Source organism: Orbicella franksi, chromosome 1, assembly GCF_964199315.1.
Source record: "Orbicella franksi chromosome 1, jaOrbFran1.1, whole genome shotgun sequence".
In the NCBI taxonomy this organism is placed as follows: Eukaryota; Metazoa; Cnidaria; class Anthozoa; order Scleractinia; family Merulinidae; genus Orbicella; species Orbicella franksi.
The window spans coordinates 13,672,336-13,694,536 of record NC_138145.1 but is presented as its reverse complement, the minus strand read 5'-3'; the positions used below and the strand labels follow the sequence as shown (position 1 = coordinate 13,694,536).

At 39.6% G+C, this 22,201-nt stretch overlaps 1 protein-coding gene across 2 annotated transcripts; it reads left to right on the top strand.

Annotated features, from left to right (window-relative positions):
• The first annotated feature begins 82 nt into the window (after positions 1-82).
• LOC145477014 (endoplasmic reticulum transmembrane helix translocase-like) lies at positions 83-22,021 on the top strand. Of its 2 annotated transcripts, none has more exons than XM_081455488.1 (29): positions 83-346; positions 1,982-2,071; positions 2,612-2,805; positions 3,754-3,925; positions 4,474-4,530; positions 5,035-5,104; positions 5,612-5,721; positions 5,854-5,983; positions 6,160-6,215; positions 6,427-6,553; positions 6,899-7,036; positions 7,510-7,630; positions 8,370-8,524; positions 10,336-10,511; positions 11,203-11,313; positions 11,867-11,992; positions 12,479-12,593; positions 12,984-13,093; positions 14,507-14,605; positions 14,698-14,794; positions 15,311-15,402; positions 15,720-15,875; positions 16,005-16,122; positions 17,192-17,327; positions 17,898-17,958; positions 18,054-18,196; positions 18,763-18,874; positions 19,706-19,849; positions 20,563-22,021. In XM_081455488.1, the coding sequence occupies exons 1-29, from the start codon at positions 89-91 to the stop codon at positions 20,668-20,670; spliced, it is 3,582 nt and encodes a 1,193-aa protein (XP_081311614.1). In that variant the 5' UTR covers positions 83-88; the 3' UTR covers positions 20,671-22,021. The 2 variants fall into 2 exon arrangements, with proteins under 2 accessions (XP_081311614.1, XP_081311601.1); XM_081455475.1 differs by having other exon boundaries at positions 12,981-13,093; positions 20,563-22,020.
• Positions 22,022-22,201: the final 180 nt, after the last annotated feature.

Sequence of the window (22,201 nt, the reverse complement as noted above, 5' to 3'; positions counted from 1 at the left end):
TGGAAATTAATTTGATACTGTGTTTGCAATAACCAGCGGTATAATTCACTACATATGCGTACTACAGAGAGGTTATTGATGGTTCAATATGGCTGCCGAATCACTGAATGATGAATTAGAGTATGTAAAATTGTATAGGATAAGGCCACTTTTACTTCATTTTTACCTAGGACCATTTATACCGATATATTTAACATGGCTGTACTTCTGGACGGTGGTGTACGGGGTCACAGATTATTTTGAAGCCGGTCTCATTGCGTTGGCCGTGGTTGGAATATTGCAAATTCTTTCTTGTCTGTTTTGTCACTGGTCTGTTCACGTGCGATGTCTTTTCACTTGTTCAGCGGTGAGAATACCCTAGATTAATAATTATTATATGTGGTTTTGTGTCTGTACTGTGTGGAAAGTAGTTATAGAAATTATTTACGTAGCATAGTAGGCTAGACAGAGGGTGTTGTGTTATTGGGGTGTCTGTATTGAGCCGTATTTTAGGGGGCTCTCAGATAAAAAGTCACGGACACATGTTTTTTCGATACCAAGAGTAAGGCAGACATTTTTTACGGCAACAAAACGTTGTTTTGATTGTAATGTAACTGTAAAATTAAACTATGGAAACCTTATGGTCATTTATCATACTCTCAGACTAAACTTAATTTTATAGTACTGTAGCACTTGAATAAGTCCGTGGCTTTACTTTATACAAGAAATTAAGCAGGCATTTTAACAGCATTAAAACATTGTTTAGTTTCTTCTATAACTGTAACAAGTTTAAAGTATGTAAACCTTACGCTTATCTACTCATACTCCTCCCGGTACTCCCGAACTAAATTAAAATTAAAGTTAGTTCACTGTTCTTGAAACTCAACGAAAAAAAGTCTGTGACTTTACTTTGCCCTGACGTTTTTAGTTTGTGTCTCAACCAGGTGGACTGAATACTAGACAAAATCTTTGAAAGGTTATTTGCTGTTTCCGTTAGGTTTTCACTGCAGATATTCAGTCACGTCCTCCAACTTCCCATAGCTTCTCTCAGTGACTGAACTTTCAGATTTTCTCCAATTAGCGTATAATCGCCGGCATGACAATGACAATAGACAGTGCGCAGATAAACAGTGTCCGTAAAGTGGGGTTGACGATGTATAAGAGTTTGTCAATCGGGACACAGAAAAGTGTCCGCTGTCTGTATTAACGGGTGTCCGTAATAAGCGGGTTAATTTTAGAGAAAATATATGAGCTTTTTGCCGGTTGAGCAGACATCAGTTAAGGCTGGATAGAGTGTGGATACTGACAGATTAACTCACCTTTTCTGCAGAACCCTCCATTTTCTGCCTTTTCTTGATCGAAATGGCGTGATACCCCGCGTGTGTGACACAGCGTGACAGACTAGATTCTAGGTCCTCCTGATTCACTGTTGCTGTGGTTAGTTCTCAGTCCTCCATCCTCATGCGCGTCGAGAGATGTCGCGAAAGGCAGGCCGTCACGCTTTTTACATCCAGTTTGGTGTAGTTTACAAGCTTTTATGACGCTAAAATCTCCAAAAATGTGAAAAATTATTCCCACAAAAGTCGATGGTTCACAAATCATGCGAAAGTAAATGCATTTTTCATGGATCACGAAAAAAATCGAAAACCAGTTTCACAAGGACGGAAAAATATAGATTCACAAATCAGGGGAAAAAAAATCCTCATTCACGCTTCAGGCAAAGAAAAAACGCCCATTCACGCGTCACGAAAAAAGTATAAGGGACCCTCTAGACACATGCTTACAAATACAGCAAAACTGAACTTTACAGTAAGCTTTATTAAGCTTTCTGAATAATTTTGTAAATTCCACAATTAGCCTTAAATTATTGCTATTTTTTCTGTTTTTGTTATCAACTAATTTATAGCTGTAATGACACATTTTTTGGTAACTTATAGTTACGTTTATGTGTAATATAAAATTGATTAAGTTAAGCTTGTAATAACATTTCTCTGTTCTACAGGAAAATGTTCCCTCCCTTGCCACAGTAATAAAAGTTGTTCCAACAGCAAATAATGGTTCACCCGAGTTGCTTAACCTTCACCATGAGCAGGTGAGCATGTGGGAAAATCTAGAACTCTTCTATTTACATTTACATAGCCAACTGTTCTGTCATGGCAACACTGACATTAAAGCTGACTAACAAGAATAAATTTAAACCTGCGTTGAACAACTGAGGGCTGGGAGCTACCAAGAGACTATGTTTATGTGATATGTCTTGCTCAAGAACAAAAAATGGCACTCTTGAATCAACTTGTCAGGCAAATCATGAACTGAGATTCAGGTTGTCTTAAGGCACAACTCACTGCCTCTACTCTAGAGTGGACACCTACACTAAGCTATGCTACTGATTTTTCCCAGGGATAGATGAACCTTTTATTATCAGATAGATCTAGTAGCAAAAAATCCTTCCTACCCCCTATACCACATTTTGGAATAAGAAAGCTCCACTGCCAGTCAAGGTCCCTTTTCACAAGCAAGAATTATTGACCTATCTTAACCTTACCTTTTTCTTGCCTGTTTTGAAAACCTCTGGACGTTCCATGCCTAGATGTTATGTACCTCAGCCTAATGTCTTGTTTGTACTTTACAGGAAAAAGAAACACAAAAACAGGTTATTTGGTTCAATTTTCAAAAGACAAAGTATGTCTATGATAGTGAAGAAAAGAAACAATTCTGCCAGGTGGCATTTCCAATCAGTGAAGCCATGGAACATTACAACAGTTGTAAAGGTTATCAGGAAGAAGTAGAGGTTGAAAGAGCAAAGAAAAAATACGGATTGAATGAGTAAGCTGGTTTCGTCTCTGTCCGTCTGTCTGTTATTAAATTTTTGAGCACTTCACATTAGTGTTGTGTTATTGTTAGATAGTAAATTAAATTTGGGAGTTACATTGATGTTGTGTTATTGTCAGGTAATACAAATGGAAATGGACAGAAAAAATCAAATACTACATCGGATCATTGCAGTCTCATTCAAAGCTTAAAATATTGCTCATCATTACTGATTGCCAAGTATTCTGTCATCCTAAATTGTTGGTATAGCGTGAGTAGTCAGTGTCCTTGGGACAATATTTCTGGTTTTTGTTATTTTCTGGTCAGTGGAGTTCCTGGAGAAATCCAAATTAATAATCCCTTTATTCAAGATAGTTCCTCAGAATTTGTGGTGGTGTAGTAGCTCTCATAACATCCAATGATTTGTTTGGTATTGTAAGCAGCTTCTATTGTTTTTAAGTCTAAGTCATTGTTTCAATTGTTTGGTCTTTTGTTTTTGGCTAGGGTAGCGAGCCAAGCATATTGTATGTTACGAGAGCTGCTACATCACCCAGAATTTGAAGTGTTTATCTATACTTAATAATGCTGCTGGTTAGAATAGTTCTTAATTATTAATGCTCTATTTCCCAGTTGTGAACTGGAATTTATGAATTGATTATGATGAATTATGTAAGAATGCCTTACAGCCTCTCAAGGAAATGAAGTCACGAGTCTCTACACTAAAATGTCTTCTTTTATAATCTAGTAAAATGCTCTGATATCTAGTTTGATAGCCTGTAAACACATTTGTCTCTCATCACACCCAAAGGGTTTGCATTTGTGAGAGAAAGATCTTTCTCATAAGTGCCAAACCAGCCAGTAGTGATAAAAGGCAGCTGTATTTACCAGCTAAGAAATTACTAAGGGTATTTTGCAAAATAAGGTGCCAACAGTTTATCATGCAAACCTGTTTCCTTGCTATAGACTTCAGATGGATGTGCCTGAATTTGGTCAGCTGTTTAAAGAAAGGGCCACTGCTCCTTTCTTTGTGTTCCAAGTGTTTTGTGTTGGATTGTGGTGTCTTGATGAATACTGGTACTACAGCGTCTTCACTCTTTTCATGTTGGTTGCTTTTGAAGCCACCCTTGTGCAGCAGGTACATAAACTGTTGATTTTTCTGTCATTCAAGTGGATTTTTTGTGTCACTTCCCTGGCAGGCACAGGGCATTTGTGGATTTTGTATAGCAGATGAGAGCCACAGTTACATAATGGCTAGTGTATTGAACTCGAGATCAAGTGTCCAGGTTCAAGCCCTGGCTGTGATCACTGCGTTGTGTTCTCAGGCAAGACACTTTACCCTCATTGTGCCTCTCTCTATATGGGTGTATAAATTTGTACTGGCAAATTTAATGGAGGGGGTAACCCTGACTAGTGTCTCATTCAAAGGGGAATAAAAATACTTCATGCCACTGCAACTGAAGATGAGCACTGGCCTGTTAATTCATTAAGCTTGAACACAGACTTAACCTATCTATTGGCAAATGAAGTGCATGTAAGGGCCTTCTGGCTACTCCAGCAGCTAGCACACAATGACTCTGAATAATTAGTCCACAGGGTCAAGTGGAATGTTCAGTTTCTTTAAACCCTGAATTCTTACAGATATGTTTAATTCCATGAATGAACTGTCTTACTGCTTTCTTTCAGCAATTAAAAAATATGAAAGAAATAAGAAATATGGGAAGCAAGCCGTACTTGATACAGGTGAGATGAGTTGAAATTCTGGGAGATACCCTTTTGAACATTGCCATGAAATGTACCCAGTGACAGCACTGAACAAAAGAAATTCAATGATTGAGTGTGAGCTCAACTTCAGAAGAAGTTAACCCCCTGAATATAAAACTGGTTAGCTAGTCCTCCAGACTTTGGAGACATTGGCTGACCCTTGACATGTACAGATTTTATGTTACTAAAGTCAGACACATGTCCAACAAACTAAATATGTTAATGCTTTGATGCACTGGATCTTGTAGTAGTATCTAAACTAGAAATGAAGATTTTATGAACTGGATGTGTGCTTTTCAAACTTTTAAGGGAAAATGCTCTCATTGTATGTAACATGAAGGGGGCGCAAATGCAAAGGCTAAAAAACTGACCCATTTAATACCCAGTAGCACTAAACAACCTTTCTGTGAATAACTTACAGGTATGTAACATGTACATTGTGAAGAAATTACACAAAAATGTTTTCCTGTGCTCAAACAACAGGTTTACAGACATAGAAAATGGAGACCTACCTTGAGCTCTGAACTGCTTCCTGGAGATATTTGTTCCATTGGTGAGCTTAATTGTTATCTTAATTTGTTGTTAGTAAGGACTTGAAAGCAGAGATCTGTCATGCCAGTTTGTCCCTATATATTCATGTAGTTATACTGTTTCTGTACAATAACATAGCAAAGAATGATTATCATGTAAGAATATTTATTACCCTATCAGAATTAACCTCAGTATCCAACTTTCCAGAGGGGGGAGCAGGGATGGTGCAGTGGTGAGAGCACTTGCCTTCTTCCAATGTGGTGCATGTTCTCCAGGTTCTCTGGTTTTCCTCCCTCTACAAAACCAGCACTCTAAATTCCAAAAAAACAATTCTAAATTCCAGTTCAACCAGGATAGAGGACCTGCATGAAAACCAGCTACTTCCTCTCTAAATATTGTATAATTTATGTTGTGGGGAAGGAAAAACCAAAGGAACATGATTTCATTTTATGCATTATGCTAAGAAAGGTGTAAAGCATGTATGTGCTGTACAGGTATGATAATGTCATTTCTTTTAATCTCTGTGTAGGGAGATCTAAAAACTCTGATGTATTGATTCCATGTGATATGGTATTGCTGAGAGGCTCATGTATTGTAGATGAAGCCATGCTGACTGGAGAGTCTGTGCCTCAAATGAAGGTAGAGCTCAACAATAACATACTGAATTCCAAACAGAATGCTTCAGTTCAGTTTGATTTCATTTCTACTAAACAAAGTCAACTGTGTAAATTGTTAATTGACTCAAATGCAAATTTATAATGTTTCAAATAGGAGCCAATTGAGGATTTGCCAGATGATGAAATATTTGACTTGGAGCAGCATAGTAAATTACATGTGCTGTCGGGAGGAACAAAAGTTGTGCAACATTCTCCTCCGCTCAAGACTTCTGCTGGATTAAAAGGTAACTCGACAAGTATAAAAAGACTCTTAATGACTGTGTTACTAGCAATGTATGGTGTGATGATAATGGCAGTAGGCTTATGTAGCTCTCTGTGTGGACTATAGTTGCATTATTTTATTTTCATGAACTGAGATTCATGTAGTTTGCAACTTAGTTTTTGTTTTTGCTCTTTGTAGCACCTGATAATGGAACTGTGGCATATGTCCTAAGGACTGGATTCAATACCTCGCAGGTCAGATACTTTTCAATCACCATTATAGACATGAGTTTTCCAACAAAATTTTGCCACATCGTCAGGAACCACTGCAGTTTTCATTCACCTACTAGTTACTAGCCACTGTAAGGTAATTAAATGCATCATGGGTAAAGTTCATTATGAAGTGATCTCCTAAAAATGTCACATACCAATGCAGTGCATAATATATATTTTATGCAATTGACAGGGAAAGTTGCTGAGGACAATTTTATTTGGTGTAAAGCGAGTCACAGCCAATAATCTGGAGACTTTTCTCTTCATCTTGTTTTTGTTGATATTTGCTGTTTCAGCAGCAGCATATGTTTGGATTAAAGGTAAGAGGACAGCACTGGTGTCAACATCATTTTATAGGGCTAAATGTAATTTAGGCAAAGTTAAAATTGAGAGTGCTGGCTAGCCGTTTCCTTCACTGCAGTTCACACTTGCTATGGGGCAGCCTTGTTACAGGGTCTCAAGTCGGTATCTTCTGTGTGATGCTGTATATACACTGTATGAGAAATCAATGTTCAAGGGACTTTCAAACTGAAGAAACCTGTGGGTGTGAAATATTTAACAAAACACTATTCTTCATGAGGAATTTCTCCCCAGTGATACATGTGCTACACAGGGATTTGGTGAACTTTGAAAAAAGGGCTCATCTAGTTTTCTTTCTTATCCAGGCACCGAAGATCCTAAGAGAAATCGTTACAAGCTTTTCTTGGAGTGCACCCTTATTTTGACATCAGTGGTTCCACCTGAGCTTCCTATTGAACTGTCTCTGGCTGTTAACTCCTCACTAATGGCTCTACAGAAACTGGGTAAGGCCACAAGAACAGTTACATTACAACAAAAGGCTCTGATTTATTTAAAAATCAAAAGGTTCAGCCCTGTGAAAAGTACTGTAAGCCTCATTATGGTAGCACACAAAGAGTAGTGGTGTTACTGTAGTATCATCACAAGTGAAGTCTCTATATGAGATCATTGTGCATGAACTGTGGACAGTGCACCTACATGTACATGTTAAGTCCAAATTTACAACTAATTGTCCCACAAACAGTACAACTGACCACCGCTGAGGACGCAATGTAGGACCATGCCACAAAGACAAGGCCCAGCCGTGTCCTAATGAGTTAATACTTTCAGGCAGTACTGTAGCTTTCACTGTTTGTGAGATCCTGCCTATGCACCAGCTACATCATGTACATGTATGATGTCCTCATGAGTCTGGCATTTCCTGTGGAGATGTTTTGTTGTCTTTTCAAAGCTTACTTTTTTTTTTTGTTTTCCCTAGGTGTGTACTGTACAGAGCCTTTTAGAATTCCATTTGCTGGTAAAGTTGATGTGTGTTGTTTTGACAAAACTGGAACACTAACAAGTGACAACCTCATAGTACAAGGTGTAGCTGGACTCAAGTGAGTATTAGTAAAACTGTCTGTGAACTTTATCTTTAGAGAGAGGACAACATAAGCAACTGTAGACATGATGTTCTTTAGCACCCAAAATGGCCCTGTCTTATTAAACTGTAGATGATATATTGGTACGATTGTGGTTGTGTATTAAAAAAAAATAAATAAATATTTTGCATGGCACTGTGCAACAGCCTCACCTGTGGCATAGGCAGGTTCACATAATAAGCTTTCAAATTCTCCCAATCACATTTTCATATCTCCATGCACATGTACCCTGACTGGTCTTAACTATTCAAACATGCTGGACCTTACTTCTTTCCAAGATTCACTTTTATATTCCTAACACCCTAACTTGCTACAATGTGAAATGAAGCCCTTTGCAGTGGGCTTAGGTAAAAGGTAAAGGTAAATTCTGCATGTGAGCCAAGTGGCCGATCAGACTGGTCTTTCTATGTAGCATGAAGCAACTAGGAGTATCTCTACTCCCCCCTGGATTGTATGCTAGTCCTTTGCAGGGTTACCCCCCAGCAATAATTTTGCTGGTACCCATTTATACATGGAAGTGGAGTGAGGCACTGTGAGTATGAAGTGTCTTGCCCAAGAACACAGCACAATAACCCCAACCTGGGCTTGAACCCTGACTGCTCAATCTGGAGTTAAGCACAGTAACCATGAGGCGACCAAGCCGTCAATTGCAGTGGGCTAAGTATTCTTCTAATTATTATTATTTTAAAACTTGCAGAGATGATGATGAAGTGTGTGCAGTCAGTGATGCTCCTGACAGCACGGCATACGTACTAGCCTCATGTCACTCTCTGGCTTTCCTTGATGACAGTTTAGTAGGTGACCCTCTAGAAAAGGCTGTGTTACAAGCAGTTGATTGGAGGCTCACAAGAGGTGAGAATTAAACAAGCTTAGTGCAGTCCGGCAAACTTGTATGGTTATCCTTATGCATTCAAGAAAGCAAGTGTCATTTGTTATGGGACATAGATCTCCATGTACCCTCTGATAGTACTCACTTGTTTCAATGGAAAGGTCCTTTACCACATTAGCACTTTAGGTAGCTGTTATAAAAGAGATGACAGGGCTCGAAAAAAAACCCGTCCAGTTGTCCGGGACAAGTAGATTTTCCCTTCGGGCAAGTAACTTTCTCTCCCTACTTGCCCCATGGGTAAGGACCCAGGCAAGCCGTTCGCCGACTAAATTTTTGATAACGATTTTGAGAAGAAAAGGTAAATTTTAGGCTCAAGGGTAATCAAGTGTTTAGATGAAGCTTGAAGAAAATTACAATTTATGGCGTTGTTTTGTTGATTGCGCGATGTGCACTCACAGTTCAGAAGTGGTTGCCTAGCACGTGAACAAAATCTGCCCCGATCAACTTTCTTTCCAGGATTAAAAATAGCTGCGTTGGGCACAAAAATGCTGTGTTTATTTCTTAAAATTTTAGCAATTTTCTGCGAGCATTTTCCAGTTTCTCTGTGCAAAACTTAACTCAACAATGATATATTAAAGCTGTAGAAATTGTACGCGAAAAGAAGCAGCATATTTGTACCGCGAAAACGAAGCCAGCATTTTTGATGCTAAAATCCAGGTAAATCTCTGTTTTCGGCGAGACATGCAAGTTTGCTAGTGATAACATACTTGGGCGCTGCCGAACAAAATGAAAAGTATTATATTATTAAAAACAAGTGGATAAGTAAGTCATCAAAATACTTTCAGAGTTCCTGGAAGATGACTCAAAATAGTGTTTCTTTCAAATGAAGACGTTTTCCCTCGACTGAAATTATTTTTCATTCACCCAAATGAAAAAATATGCTCTCGCCGGCTTTTCAAATTCAACACTGTGCCTGTGTCAAAACTTAAGTGGGAAGGCAACTTGTTGTTAATTCAGCTGTGTGTTATAAATTTCTCGTGCTTCTCTTTATAATGATTGCGTGGAGCTAGACAAGATGCAGGTAAATATTCAAGGAATTGAAAGCGATCTTCGACAAATTGAACAAATTGATTCAAGGCTGTATAATAACGAAGATACCCAGCGTGTAATACAGGAACTAGGAAGTAAGTACACAAACAAACAACAACAACTTCACAAACTTTGTTTCTTCAACTGGGAGAGCACTGGCAAAAGATGCTGTGGGACAAAATTTAATTCCTGATGACATTTTTTTTTTTATCACATTTGAAAATTCAATCTGATTATAACAGTGTTCATCCATGTTAATTATTACAAACCGTACAACTTCATAAAAGCGAAATTAAGAAGTTAAAAGTTGTGGAAGTATTACAATATAATGGCATAAACATGAAAGTGATCAGCACTTTAAGGACTACAGTCAAGATGGGTTTATTACATTAAAACACGCCTGTAGTTTGACTTCCATTTTTGGGTTCATGAATTATTAATGAGTTTGAAAACTTGGGCAAGTGGGGAAGTTCCCTGGGCAAGCAAAATTTGAGAGTTACTTGCCCAACAGGCAAGGTAGAATTCGAATATTTTTCAAACCCTGGTTGAAATCTTATTGTTCGTCAGAGTGTTATAATAGTCTCTTCTGACCTTTTTTTGGTAAGATCCTTGACAGCTTGAGGGAAATTGAAGCGCAAATGCAAAACCAGCTGTGAATGGACTAAATTTATAATCAAACTACTTTTTCAGCCTTTATTGTATCCTTTCTTTCACTGAAGTATAGGAAATTTTGCTTGTATTGCAGGAGACATTGTGATGCCCAACAAAGGCCGACGCGTTTCCATGCGTATCGTACATCGTCATCATTTCTCCAGTGCTCTAAAAAGAATGTCAGCTATTGTGTCTTTACAAAATCCTGGTTCATCATCCAATGAATATATGGTGACAGTTAAAGGAGCTCCTGAAACTCTCAGACCCATGGTGAGTGTTATATGGTATGGATACTGAGACAAGAGTGTGTGCAGTCAGTGATGCGCCTGACAACAGAGCATACATACTAGCCTCATGTCACTCTCTGGCTTTCCTTGATGACAATTTAGTGGGTGACCGTCTTGAAATGGCAGTATTACAAGCAGTCAAGAGTTATCATAACAGTCAAATAAACACTTGATCCCCAGCCCGTGATTGTAGAGTAACACTAGTTGTGAAAAAAGAGTATGCCTCAGGCCTGGTGGTGTACAGTATGAAGCAACTTGTAGTTTTTTTTTCTTACTCCCTTTGTATAAGATGCAAGCAAGTCCAGTGGAACATTTTGTCTCTAGTATTGCTCCAACCATTTACTATTACCCATTTAGGCATCTGTGTGCAGAAAGGTCCATTTAAAGTTAAGTGTCTTTCCCAAGAACATGGCAAACACGAGGGCCATGTCTAGGCTGAAACCCAGACCTCCAATCCACTGTCTTACCCAATTACCATAAAACCACTGAGCTCTCTGAGCCACTCAAAGTTCCCATAATCTGTACAAAAGGTTGTTGAAAATAAGCACAGTGAAGAACATTGACAGCCAAATGTTTCCCAATACAATTCATTCAGGTTCAGAAAAAGAAGTATGATTTGTAATGGTAAAATTTGGTTTATGTTATGTTGCTTTATTTTGCCGTTTTAATTTCAGTACAAGACCGTCCCCAGAAACTATGATGCCATTTACCATAGAATGACTTGCCAAGGTGCCAGAGTACTAGCCCTGGGTTTTAAGAAAATTGGAGAAGTGGCAGCTAAAGAGGTGTGAAACTGTTAATATACTGTTGCCATTACTTCGTTATGAAAGACAGAAACTATTTAAGAGTTCTCTTAACCGGCAAAATTGAGTCAGACATGTACACCATAAACTGCCACTTATGAGCCCTCCCTCTTATAAGCCCCTCCTCCCCCTCCCCCTCCCCTGGTTGTAGTCACGTCTACCTGTAAAACAGAATATTCCTTCAAATATTTCTTTTGATTATAAGCCCACCCACCCACCCCGGCTATTACCCCCCTTTAATTCTTCAGTCCAGGATGAGACATTAATCTTTTGTAACTCTCCTATGTGATCTCTCACAAATTTTGTGTTTTCGTAATTGCTCATCCAATTACACAATTGATTTTACATTTAGGAACTCTTTGGGTAATTGCGTGCCAATCTACCAAAAAAGAGGTACTTCCTGCCCCTACCACTTACAGCTGTAGGCTGTCACATAATCTTTTCTCCAAAAAAGGATCACGTGGCATACTTAAAAGAATGCTGGTACATCTTTAGAAGGTTTTTTGAAGATTATCACTTTATTTTTTTGTGACAGATCCGTGACATGAAGCGCGAGGAGTGTGAATGTGATCTTCAGTTTGCAGGATTCGTTGTGATAGCTTGCCCACTGAAGAGTGACTCTAAAGCGGCCATCAAACAGATCCAAGAATCTTCACACCATGTAAGGATAACTTCTGAATATAGGGTGAAAAAAAGTCAGATAGTAGTAAGCCATCAAGAATGGTTTGGTTTTGTTCAATTGTACATGACAAATGAGTAAAAGCTCTCAAGAAGGGACAAAAGCTAATGATGACGAGAATAGAAATGGAAAGCAATATGAAAAAAAAAAAACTAAACTGATCCCATTTTTGTAGTCAAGCATTACACGAATTCCTTGGAAGTTTTGCAAATTTATTGCAATATTACATAGTTCCCTAGATTTCAGGAAATTTGTTTTACCACTAATTACACTTCCGGTCCCTTATATCCTTATATCCTTTGATCCATGATGGCACCAGATGAGAAGACCACAAAGCATTGCTTTTCTTGCAAAAAATCTCCTTGTTGGTGTGGGCAAAGAGTTGTTGTAACTATAAAATCTGATTCAGCGTGAAGAGGAGTTCTAGAAAATCACACTTACTTCATGTTTTGTTTTTACACCAAACAGCTGACCATGATAACTGGGGATAACCCGCTGACTGCATGTCACGTGGCTCGTGAACTTCGGCTCACCAGGCGGGAAATTGTTGTTCTGTCACCTCCTGAGAACACTAAAAATCACGGTAACGTAACTGTTATGTTTTCCACTTATTGGTTCAAAATGTTGTCAATGTTGTAGTGGTAAAGACATGTAATTGGTAACTCTGTAGAGGATATACAATGTCAAATGATAGAGCGGTGTTCTGTAAACTTCAGTTCGTCAAACAGAAGCAGAAGTTATCTCAGAGCTCATTTTTGCAAAAAAAACCCTCAGATGATAAATAAGTCCTTGTGGAGTAAAAAACCGATCCAAATTCGAGATAAAATCACGTGACTACTGAAAGCGTGGAAAAAGTTGCAATGACGAAACGATTAGATTTGGCTTTGAATTTGACTGAAATATTATTTTATTCTGATCGGAGTTCACATTCAAAGTATAATCGTTGTGCCCACCATTCTCCTCTCTGCAGTAGAAAGCGAGTGGCACTGGCAGCCAGTGGATCGCTCGTTCAGTCTTCCCATCATTCCATCCGGCGGTATCAAAGAACTGACTTCCAAGTTCGACTTGTGTGTCACTGGAGAGGTAAGTCGTAGGTTAGCCCAGGTCACCTACTTTCATTGACTTGCGACTGTTTAGCCAGCACTTGTGTAACTGTTTCCTTGTACTCTGGCTGCGCTGATATCAAAGTTAGCGGAAATTGTATGGTATTGTATTGTACTGTCAACGTTTGACTGTCCCAAAGAACCAAAATCGACATAAGTTGATATTGTTTTTAACTTACGTCGAGACGGATCTGTCAGAAACATTTGAAAATCATGGATTTTTTTTCGACTTGCAAGCTCTTGAACTACCATGCCAGTCGGCTTTGTCATACGGCTGAAGTTTGTACGCAGGTTTATATTTTAGAACTTGTGTCGACTTACCAGTCTATTTAGTGAAGGATATTTACGTTGTTTATCGATTTTTCGTGTTGTAAAATCATCTCTACTTTCTCCCCCACACACACTCACTCAATCCTCTTCTTTCCTGGTGGAGCATAGGTCGTCCACTAGTGCCTGCCACCTGACCCTATTTTGCGCAGTGCGTTTCACTTCCCGTTACGTGAGCTGTCTCTCCTTCGACTCTGCCATTCTTGTGCGCCTCCAGGTGTGCTGGGGTCTCCCTCTCTTACGCCTCCCCTGGGGGTTCCACTCTACGGCCCTATTGGCTATGTATCCGTCTGGTCTCCTCAGCAGGTGGCCAATCCAACCCCAAGCCCTTTGTCTTCAGAACCATACAGGAGCACAGCCTTCACATTTGACCCAAAGACTCTCAACTTGGTCTTAGTTATCAGTGCCGTAGACCGCCATATTGGTCCTTCGATACGTGACTAGATGTCCTCATCAGTACCTCCCTTATGACGTGAATTCGTCCACCTCCTCGACCCACTCCCTTTCCATCGATACACCATCGCCGCGTTTGGAAGAGATACACATCAGCTTTGAATTTGTAGCAATGATCTTCAGGCCTAGCTTTGCACCTTGCTCCTCCAAGGCCTGTGTCTTATCCCTCATGTCACTGCATTCTGTGCGACAGTAGCGCCAGATCATTGACGAAGTCAAGGGCTTGTAAAGATTTCGTGGAGGACCATTGGATACCGCGCCTCCTGTCACTTTCTCCCCCTCCCTACTTTTTTCTTTGTTGTTCTGTTGTCCCTCGAGAAAGTTTCAGATTCGTTTGGGACAACCTATTGACGTGTTTATGTTGGTTTTGTAGTCATCTGAGCTGAAAAAAACCGCTCATGAAATAATTTTTGTTTTCCTCTCTGCAAGCAATGGCAGAACCAAAATCTTGAAATTTCAAAAAGGTAAAAGTTTAAATCGGTTATCGAGTGCTGGAAACACACGTGTCACTACTCCGGGCATTACTGTTACATTTTTGTGTGATAAAAGTGTTTGTTCTCTGGCATCTAAAGTGAAATCTTTAATTACAGTTTTTTTATTGATTTATCTGCAGGCATTTTCCTACTTACAGTCAACGGAGAAATTGACGAAGTTTTTCCACTCTATCGTTCAGAATGTACAAGTGTTCGCACGCGTGGCTCCTAAACAAAAGGTAATGTCAGTCTGTAACTAAGTAATATTACCGTAAATTGAATAATAGTATTTCATTCTTAGAGGCTTACTTGTCTTTCCTTTACCGTATAGGAGTTGGTCATTACCAAACTAAAGAGCAAAGGTTTTGTTACCTTAATGTGCGGTGATGGAACCAATGACGTAGGAGCACTCAAGCATGCGCACTGCGGTTAGTCTTGAAATGTGTTTTAATTCAGTTTTTATTCATTTATTAATTTAATATTTATTTATTTATTTATTTTTATTATCATTATCATTATTATTATTATTATTATTATTATTATTTTACTGTTGTCGACCTTTATTATTCAGTTACAATATTGAATTACGATGTGGAGATGAGGCTTGCTTCAGGCTCTCAAAAGTTGGTAAAATATCAACGAGTTTATCCTAGAATTTACTAGCCTGCGTACACAGATGGATTTTCGCGTCGGAAAACGAATGCCGGAAATTCGCCTGTGTTTGCAGGCTAAGAATTTCCCTCTCTGCTGTTTCTTGGCACGTGTTCTTTCTTCGTTTCCTAAACTGATGTTTGAGTGGGTGCAAGGCACAGGCCAATCCAGACCCCAACACAACCTGCATGAAGAGTAAGACTAAATTTTCCGATTGTGGAGTATACTGAAGAAAAACTACCTATCTGTAGTAATAATTCCTTGTTTTATCTTTTAACCATGGTCAACAACAGGTGTGGCCTTACTCGCTGGTGCTCCAGAGAAACTGCCCGAACAAGGCAAGAAAAGTGCGCTGAAATCCAAGGAAGACAAACCCTCCACATCCGTGAGTGCACAGATTTTTTTGCAGTTCTTCCTTTAACTTCCGCATTGAACCTCGTTAAAAGAAATTCATAACCGAGTTAAGAACCAATCAGAGACGTGCATGAATCTCTGCAGGCTGCGTCATCAAGATGGAATTAATTCTCAAACTTGTTGAGTGAGGAATAGAAACAAGTGCGTGACGAAAGAGGTGTGTCGACCTCTCTCGCTCCTAATACAAGGTTTTTTCAAGAATGTGCAATGCTTTTTACGTAGAGTCTTGTCTTCTCTGTTGTCATTGCAATAGCAGCATCACGCATTACCGTTTTTTATTTCGAACAGAATCAATCAGAGGATAAAAGTAAAAACGATTCAATTAAGATAGTTTCAAGAGGACACCTCCCTCCCGCACCTGCCAAAGGCGCTTCACGAGCAGCTAAGATGCGTGCTGTGGCCAGGGGGGACGACACTGCCTCCACCTTAAAACATGAACAACAGGTGAGCTGTGATTTTTTGCTATGATACTTTTTTTCAGTAGGTCTTGATAACGAACGAATTCCGTCCATTTTCATCCACGGCAGGACCTTTAGATTTAAAGTCGCTCTTTCTGTTTGTTTTATTTTTTAGAAAAAGATCCAGGAGATGTTAAAACAGATAGACGAGGCGGATCAACCCCAAGTTGTCCGGTTGGGAGATGCGTCAATTGCCTCGCCCTTCACCTCCAAGCTGTCCTCTGTCATGGCTGGTAAGTTTAAACGATGTATCAAGTAAACAAGGCAGCGTTTCTGCAAGTCTCGGTGAGGTTTGCGGAAGTGCAAGTGTACACTTTCGTTGTTGGCGTTGGCTGCACACAGGCTAAATTTCGTTGGTATTGTTCATTACGGTCGAACGCGATTTTTGTTGCTTGCGCTGCTTGCAGTGGTTTCATTAAGGGCCGTGCGCAGGGCAAATTGACTGGCTGTAGTAATGATTTGACCAGCTAGAAGAAAGTTCTTATAAAGAAGTTCATTTCAAAAAGTTTTGCCTGCCTGTGAAAGCCATTTGCCCTCAGTGCTGCTCAAAACGTTAATGGACCCCTGGTTACTTGCGAGATGCACAAATCGTATAGGACTTGTATCCTATAGCACCCTTGAGTTTTAAAACTTGTCTCAAAATACTACGAAAATCGTAAGTAAGTCGATTAAAATAGACAATTTAGTCGTATCCATCACAGTTAAACTGACCAATCAGGTTCAACAGACCAGACCGCTTCACAAACACTTTTCACTCGACTCTGAAGATGACTTCTGCTCAGGTTGTCGAAACCAACAACAGTTTTCTTCAGAACTACCCTAAACTAGACGACCACACTAGACGAACTTGTGTCGTAAAGTTGTCGGATGCGATAAAGTTGGGCCGTCTAAAATTCCAGCCTAAATCGGCTCGAAATCTAAGGATGGCCGAATTTATATTAGGGGACGATTTTTCCATCTGAAACGATTTATCCAACTGAAACGGATAAATTGTCGTAGTTTAAATCCAGTGTTGTGTTCAAATAGTCTTCAACTGATTCGTCTGTCAAATCAGTGGAAGACGAATTTTGGCCACATTATTCGTCTAAACACGGGATTTATCCGTCTTTATAGGCAGACAAATTACGTGCCCCGCCCAGAAGGCTCATTCGTCACAGACGGATAACTTGTCCGTAGTATGAATTCGGCCATCAACAGATGTAAAGTTGTCTTACATATTCCTAGTACCGGTACATCACCTTACCCATTTCTTTCTGTATACAGTGCAGTCAAGCATGTCTTGTAATTTGTGTTTTTTTCCAGTCTGCCATATCATTAAGCAGGGTCGCTGTACACTCGTCACCACCTTACAGATGTTTAAGATTCTTGCGTTGAATGCCCTAGTGCTTGCCTACAGTCAAAGTGTGTTGTATTTAGATGGAATCAAGTTCAGTGACGGGTGAGTTCACCTATTCACGTGTAAATTCTCCGCACTGTGGCCTCCATCATTGACACGACCGGTTGGGAGAAATTGTTTCAGTTCAGGCCAACTTCTATCCTGCGATGCAAGTGTTCTAGTACGAACGAAAGAGGGTTTTCCACATTCTGGCCGCGCTTGCCCCTCCACCCTACTCTCCGTCGATTTTGTGTTCTCGCCCAATTTTCGCGCGACCAGCTGGCGAGAAACTCTTCGCTCTTTCACTGTTAACTGAATTTTCCTTTCAGAGATAATGTACCATTTTCTTACCACCTTTCCACTTGACTTTGTCAAGACTGTGGTCTAAGAAAAGTTATGAAGAGCTCAAAGGCTCCTAGCCATGAAATCCTGGGTGCCCAGTACTTAAGCTTATATGAAAAAAGGCAAAAGTTAGTTACCTGTGGCACCCAGGCACCTCTAGAGCACAGCCCTGCTTTGTACCAACGTTTGCATGAGTAATTAGGTGCATATCACTCTAAGGAATGAGAGATAGGGAGTGATTTTCATAAGATATTAACTTTCTTCAACACCAGTCTTGTACTTCTCTTGCAGACAAGCTACGTTACAGGGCGTTTTATTAGCTGGATGCTTTTTGTTTATTTCACGTTCTAAGGTGAGACAAGGACCTTGGAATAAACCTTGCCAAATTACCCCTCGCTAGTTTTATATTTTGCTACTTCCCCTGACTGTCTATTTTGTCTTTTTCAGCCTCTTTCGTCTCTCTCCAAGCGTCGGCCGTTACCGAATATATTTAACCTGTACACTATAATAACTGTACTATCCCAGTTTGCTGTTCACTTCTGGGTTCTCATCTTTATGGTACAACAGGCAAAGCGACTCACACCTAGCATGTAAGTATTGTCTTTGTGCGCACATGTAATGCATGTGCCAAGCTCAGACATTTAGCTTCACATATTTTCCCTACCCCTACAATTCGCCGAGAGAATGAGCGGGGTTTGAGTTTAAGGTGGCTCAAAACAGTTTACAGCAGTTAGATTTTGATCGGTGGTTATAACCACTCTTTATCACTTGATGCTACAATCATGGTATCAAAAACTGCCCAATCGTTGGTGTACACGTTATCATTTTGTAGACTCAATAGGTTACCATAGCGATAGTATGACCTGCTAAAAACACCCTTTTCTTTTGTTTGTTTTTTTTTTTTGTTTGTTTGTTTGTTTGTTTGTTTGTTTGTTTGTTTTTTAAAGACGCCCTTAATTTCAGGTTTAGGGGCTTATAACTCAAAAATGACACGGTGAAATTTGTTTATATTATCAAATTTTAGTAAGCATGATAAGACGCAACTTTTGGCAAAGTTTTAAAAATTTCTGTATATGGGGTTCAAAGCTACCTTAATTTTTTTAACTAAAATCCCTTTCCTTCAAATGTTGATTTTTAACCTGTGTGTACCTTGCAGGGATTCTCGACATATAGACTTGGAGGCCAAGTTTCAGCCCACTATTGTGAACAGTACTGTGTATATTGTCTCCATTGCTATGCAGCTAGCCACGTTCGCTATCAACTACAAGGTAACGACGTCAACTGGGTAGTCAGTCTGTTAACTTACATCCACAGAAAGACTGCTAAGGTTGAATCACAAACAGTAGACTAAGGATGTGTATCACCTTGCTCTTCGCGGGCTCAGGATTTTATCGGGCTTTACGAAGAGCCTACTCGCAAACTAGTATCATCTCGGTGTGACTGTAGTTTGGTGTAGGTGGACTGACAAATGTCTCTAAGCAATGTGATCAAGGGTTTGAAAATTGAAAAATCCTAAAAGAAACAAAGGCGTTGAATTATGTTTAAACTGTACGAGTCGGGTCGGTTCTCCTTATGTTGTCGCTATACGTGTTATTTTGGTCATAAGCCATTGCCGAGTTGCTTTCCACCTCGGTTTCAAGACAGAAGCGTTAGGCTGGATTACCAGGAGTCCGCTCTCCTCCTCTCTTCCTCTTGCTCTCGTGGTGGAACGTGGACTGGACTCGAGAGAGCGGCGGAAATAGAGCCTAGACAAGTCTTGGTGGACGCTTTTTCATTTGGCAATGAGTTTTACTTGCACGTTCATTGTCTTGAAAATCAAACTTTTCCACACCAGGACCTGTTTCGAAACTAAGGTAGAACGCAACCTGGAAAATACATTTTATTTGATGTACCACATGGTAACCCGTTTATGGAGAGCCTTCTATGTTTAATTTCAATGAGCTTTTGTCTTGTTGTATCCCACTGTCACCCGTTCATGGAAAGCCTCTCATGTTTAATTTCAGGGATCCTTTGTTTTTTTACATACCACAGGGTCACCCGTTTATGGAGAGCCTTTCGTGTGTAATTTCAGTGACCCTTTGTTTTGTTACATACCACAGGGTCACCCGTTCATGGAGAGTCTTCTTGATAACAAGGCCTTGTTGTACAGCTTGATGGCCTCTGGTGGATTTGTTCTGTGCATGATCACTGGCTCTGTACCTGAAATTAATCAACAATTTGAAATCGTGTCCTTCCCTCCAAAGGTAAAAGTTCCTTTGTAGCTGTTACTTTATGTAATAACAAGGATTCCTCGCTCATTCATTTGGAAAAGAGAAGTTCAAAGCTGTGGGTATCTGATTCCACAGTGGACTCTTGTCTTGATTTATGTGGTTGTAGATTTTCAGTCTAGGGGAGAAATGCAAGTGTGGGACCTTGTAAATGAAGCTTCAGTAGTATCTAAGGCATGGTAGTGCTGTTTATTGCGCTGTTCAAGGTAGTTTTTACTCTTGGATCTTTGAATGGAAACCTAGTGTCTGGGCATTTAAATGTACTTGTTATTGAGCAGTAATTTCCTGTACCACTGATTATTAAACTCTACAAGGTAGCTCCAACTTGGAAGTCAGTCGATGAAACCCTAGCGTGTAACCATTCAAATGAAAGCTGTTGAGCTGTATTTTCATGTGCAACTGATTCACTTAGAAGTCAGTGGTTAAAACCCCAGCCTGCTATCATTCAAATGAAAGCTATTGAGCACTACTTTTACGTGATACGGTTTATTTTGTTGTACATGTACAAAATGGTTCTAACTTTCAAGTGTGTGAATGAATCCCTTCTTTGTGACTATTCTAATGAAAGCTGACGAGCAGTACGTCTATGTGGTACTGTTTGAAAAATCTGTGGATGGAACCCAGATCTACGCTTGATACAAGAGTTTCTTTAGAAACTAATCCCTCTCTCTTCTCGCATCTTCTTTTAGTTCCGCGAGACATTCACGCAAGTCCTTCTGGCAGATTTTGTGACAGTCTTCGTCCTGGACAGAATATTAGACTTCTTGCTTGGCAGTGCTAAGCTACGACAACACTGACACGAGTAGAGAAGAACTGTTCATCCTATGATAATTTAAATTGAGTCAACCAGGCGTCTTTCGACACACCATTTAGAGGAAGAGACAATTACCGATCGGTTCCGAGGACCACACGATGATGTTCCGAGACGGGCCGAAGATTAGCCGAAGTACGATGAGGATCATGGAGTAAAATTTGTTCAACAAAGGACTGCTTTCAAAATTGTCAACTCTTGCGGGTTAGGCATAACTCAAGTTAAAAATTATGGATTTCAAACTTGCTCTCAAGAAGGAAAAATACAACAGAAGAAATTGTTATTTGTAAACAATAATATAAAAGTAAACTTTCACGGGCGTGGTTCGCCAAAAAAAGGGCTTGTGTCCTATTAACTGTGCGTTTCGAACCTGGAGAGATAATAGTAAAGCTTTCATTCATCAGTGACAACTGAACCTTGCTCAGCGAGGTTCAGTTGTCACCTAAGATTTGTTTTAATTTTAAGATTTCCTTTGATTGTAGGAGGGGAAGAAGCGAGGATTGGCTTCGTTGCTAAAAAGGGAGGCCAGGCTCTATGAGCCTTTCTCGAGATCGGCTGTAGACTTAAAAAATATTAACCATTTTGAACCCTTATCCAGCTTATTAAGGGAACTGTGCGATACTAAAGTCACGGTGCATAACTACTTCATTTTGGTCACACAGTCATCTTTCAATGAAAAGTATAGCTCATCAAAAAGAGAAAAGAACGCCAGAGGGCTGACAACCCGAGCAACAATGAACTATACAGGTACAAAGATGGGCTAAACTGGGGGAGATTGAGACGTTACGCTTATTTAAGATTTTGCAGGGTGTACTATTCTTGACCATTGTGCTCCTCTTTTGAGATTTTGGTACAAAGCAACCCGAGCCAAACTTGAAAACGGTTTTAAAACGCTTTACGTTTTCAAGTGAAGCCGTGCTGTAATCATGCAATTGTCATGTTCAAGTCAGCATCGCTTGCTATTGAGCTGTCATTTGTTGAGTTCTATTTTGAACATTCTATTGACTATACCCACATCAGAGCTTGCAAAGATCACTACCAAATGAAACCGTTTTTGTTTAGTTCCTTACGATCTGTAGATGTGTGTTTGAATTTTACGTAAATGCTATGGACGGCGCCCCTGCAACAGAAAATACTGAAATCATTGCGTTCAAATGCCAACAACCACTTCACTTGCTATAATACCGAGAAAAATGTTGTCCAGAAGTGGTCATAGAGTATCTTCAGATATAATATTTATTTCTCAAAATTATCTGTATGGCTAAAGAATTTAGTTCTTTTAAAATAAAATATATTGATTCATCGTGTTTGCTTGTTGTCTTCTGCATATTTTTATGCCACACAGCGAGTAACGTATGCCCGTCGCGAGGGCCGAGGGTTGCAGTACAAGTATGTTTATATTTAATAATATTTTTGGCACTTGAGATATCTAGCATCTTGATGGAGTCAGTTATGCACATGCGGTCATGGTTTAGTCTCAATATACTATTATTTGTTATTTCAATATTTATCCTTGG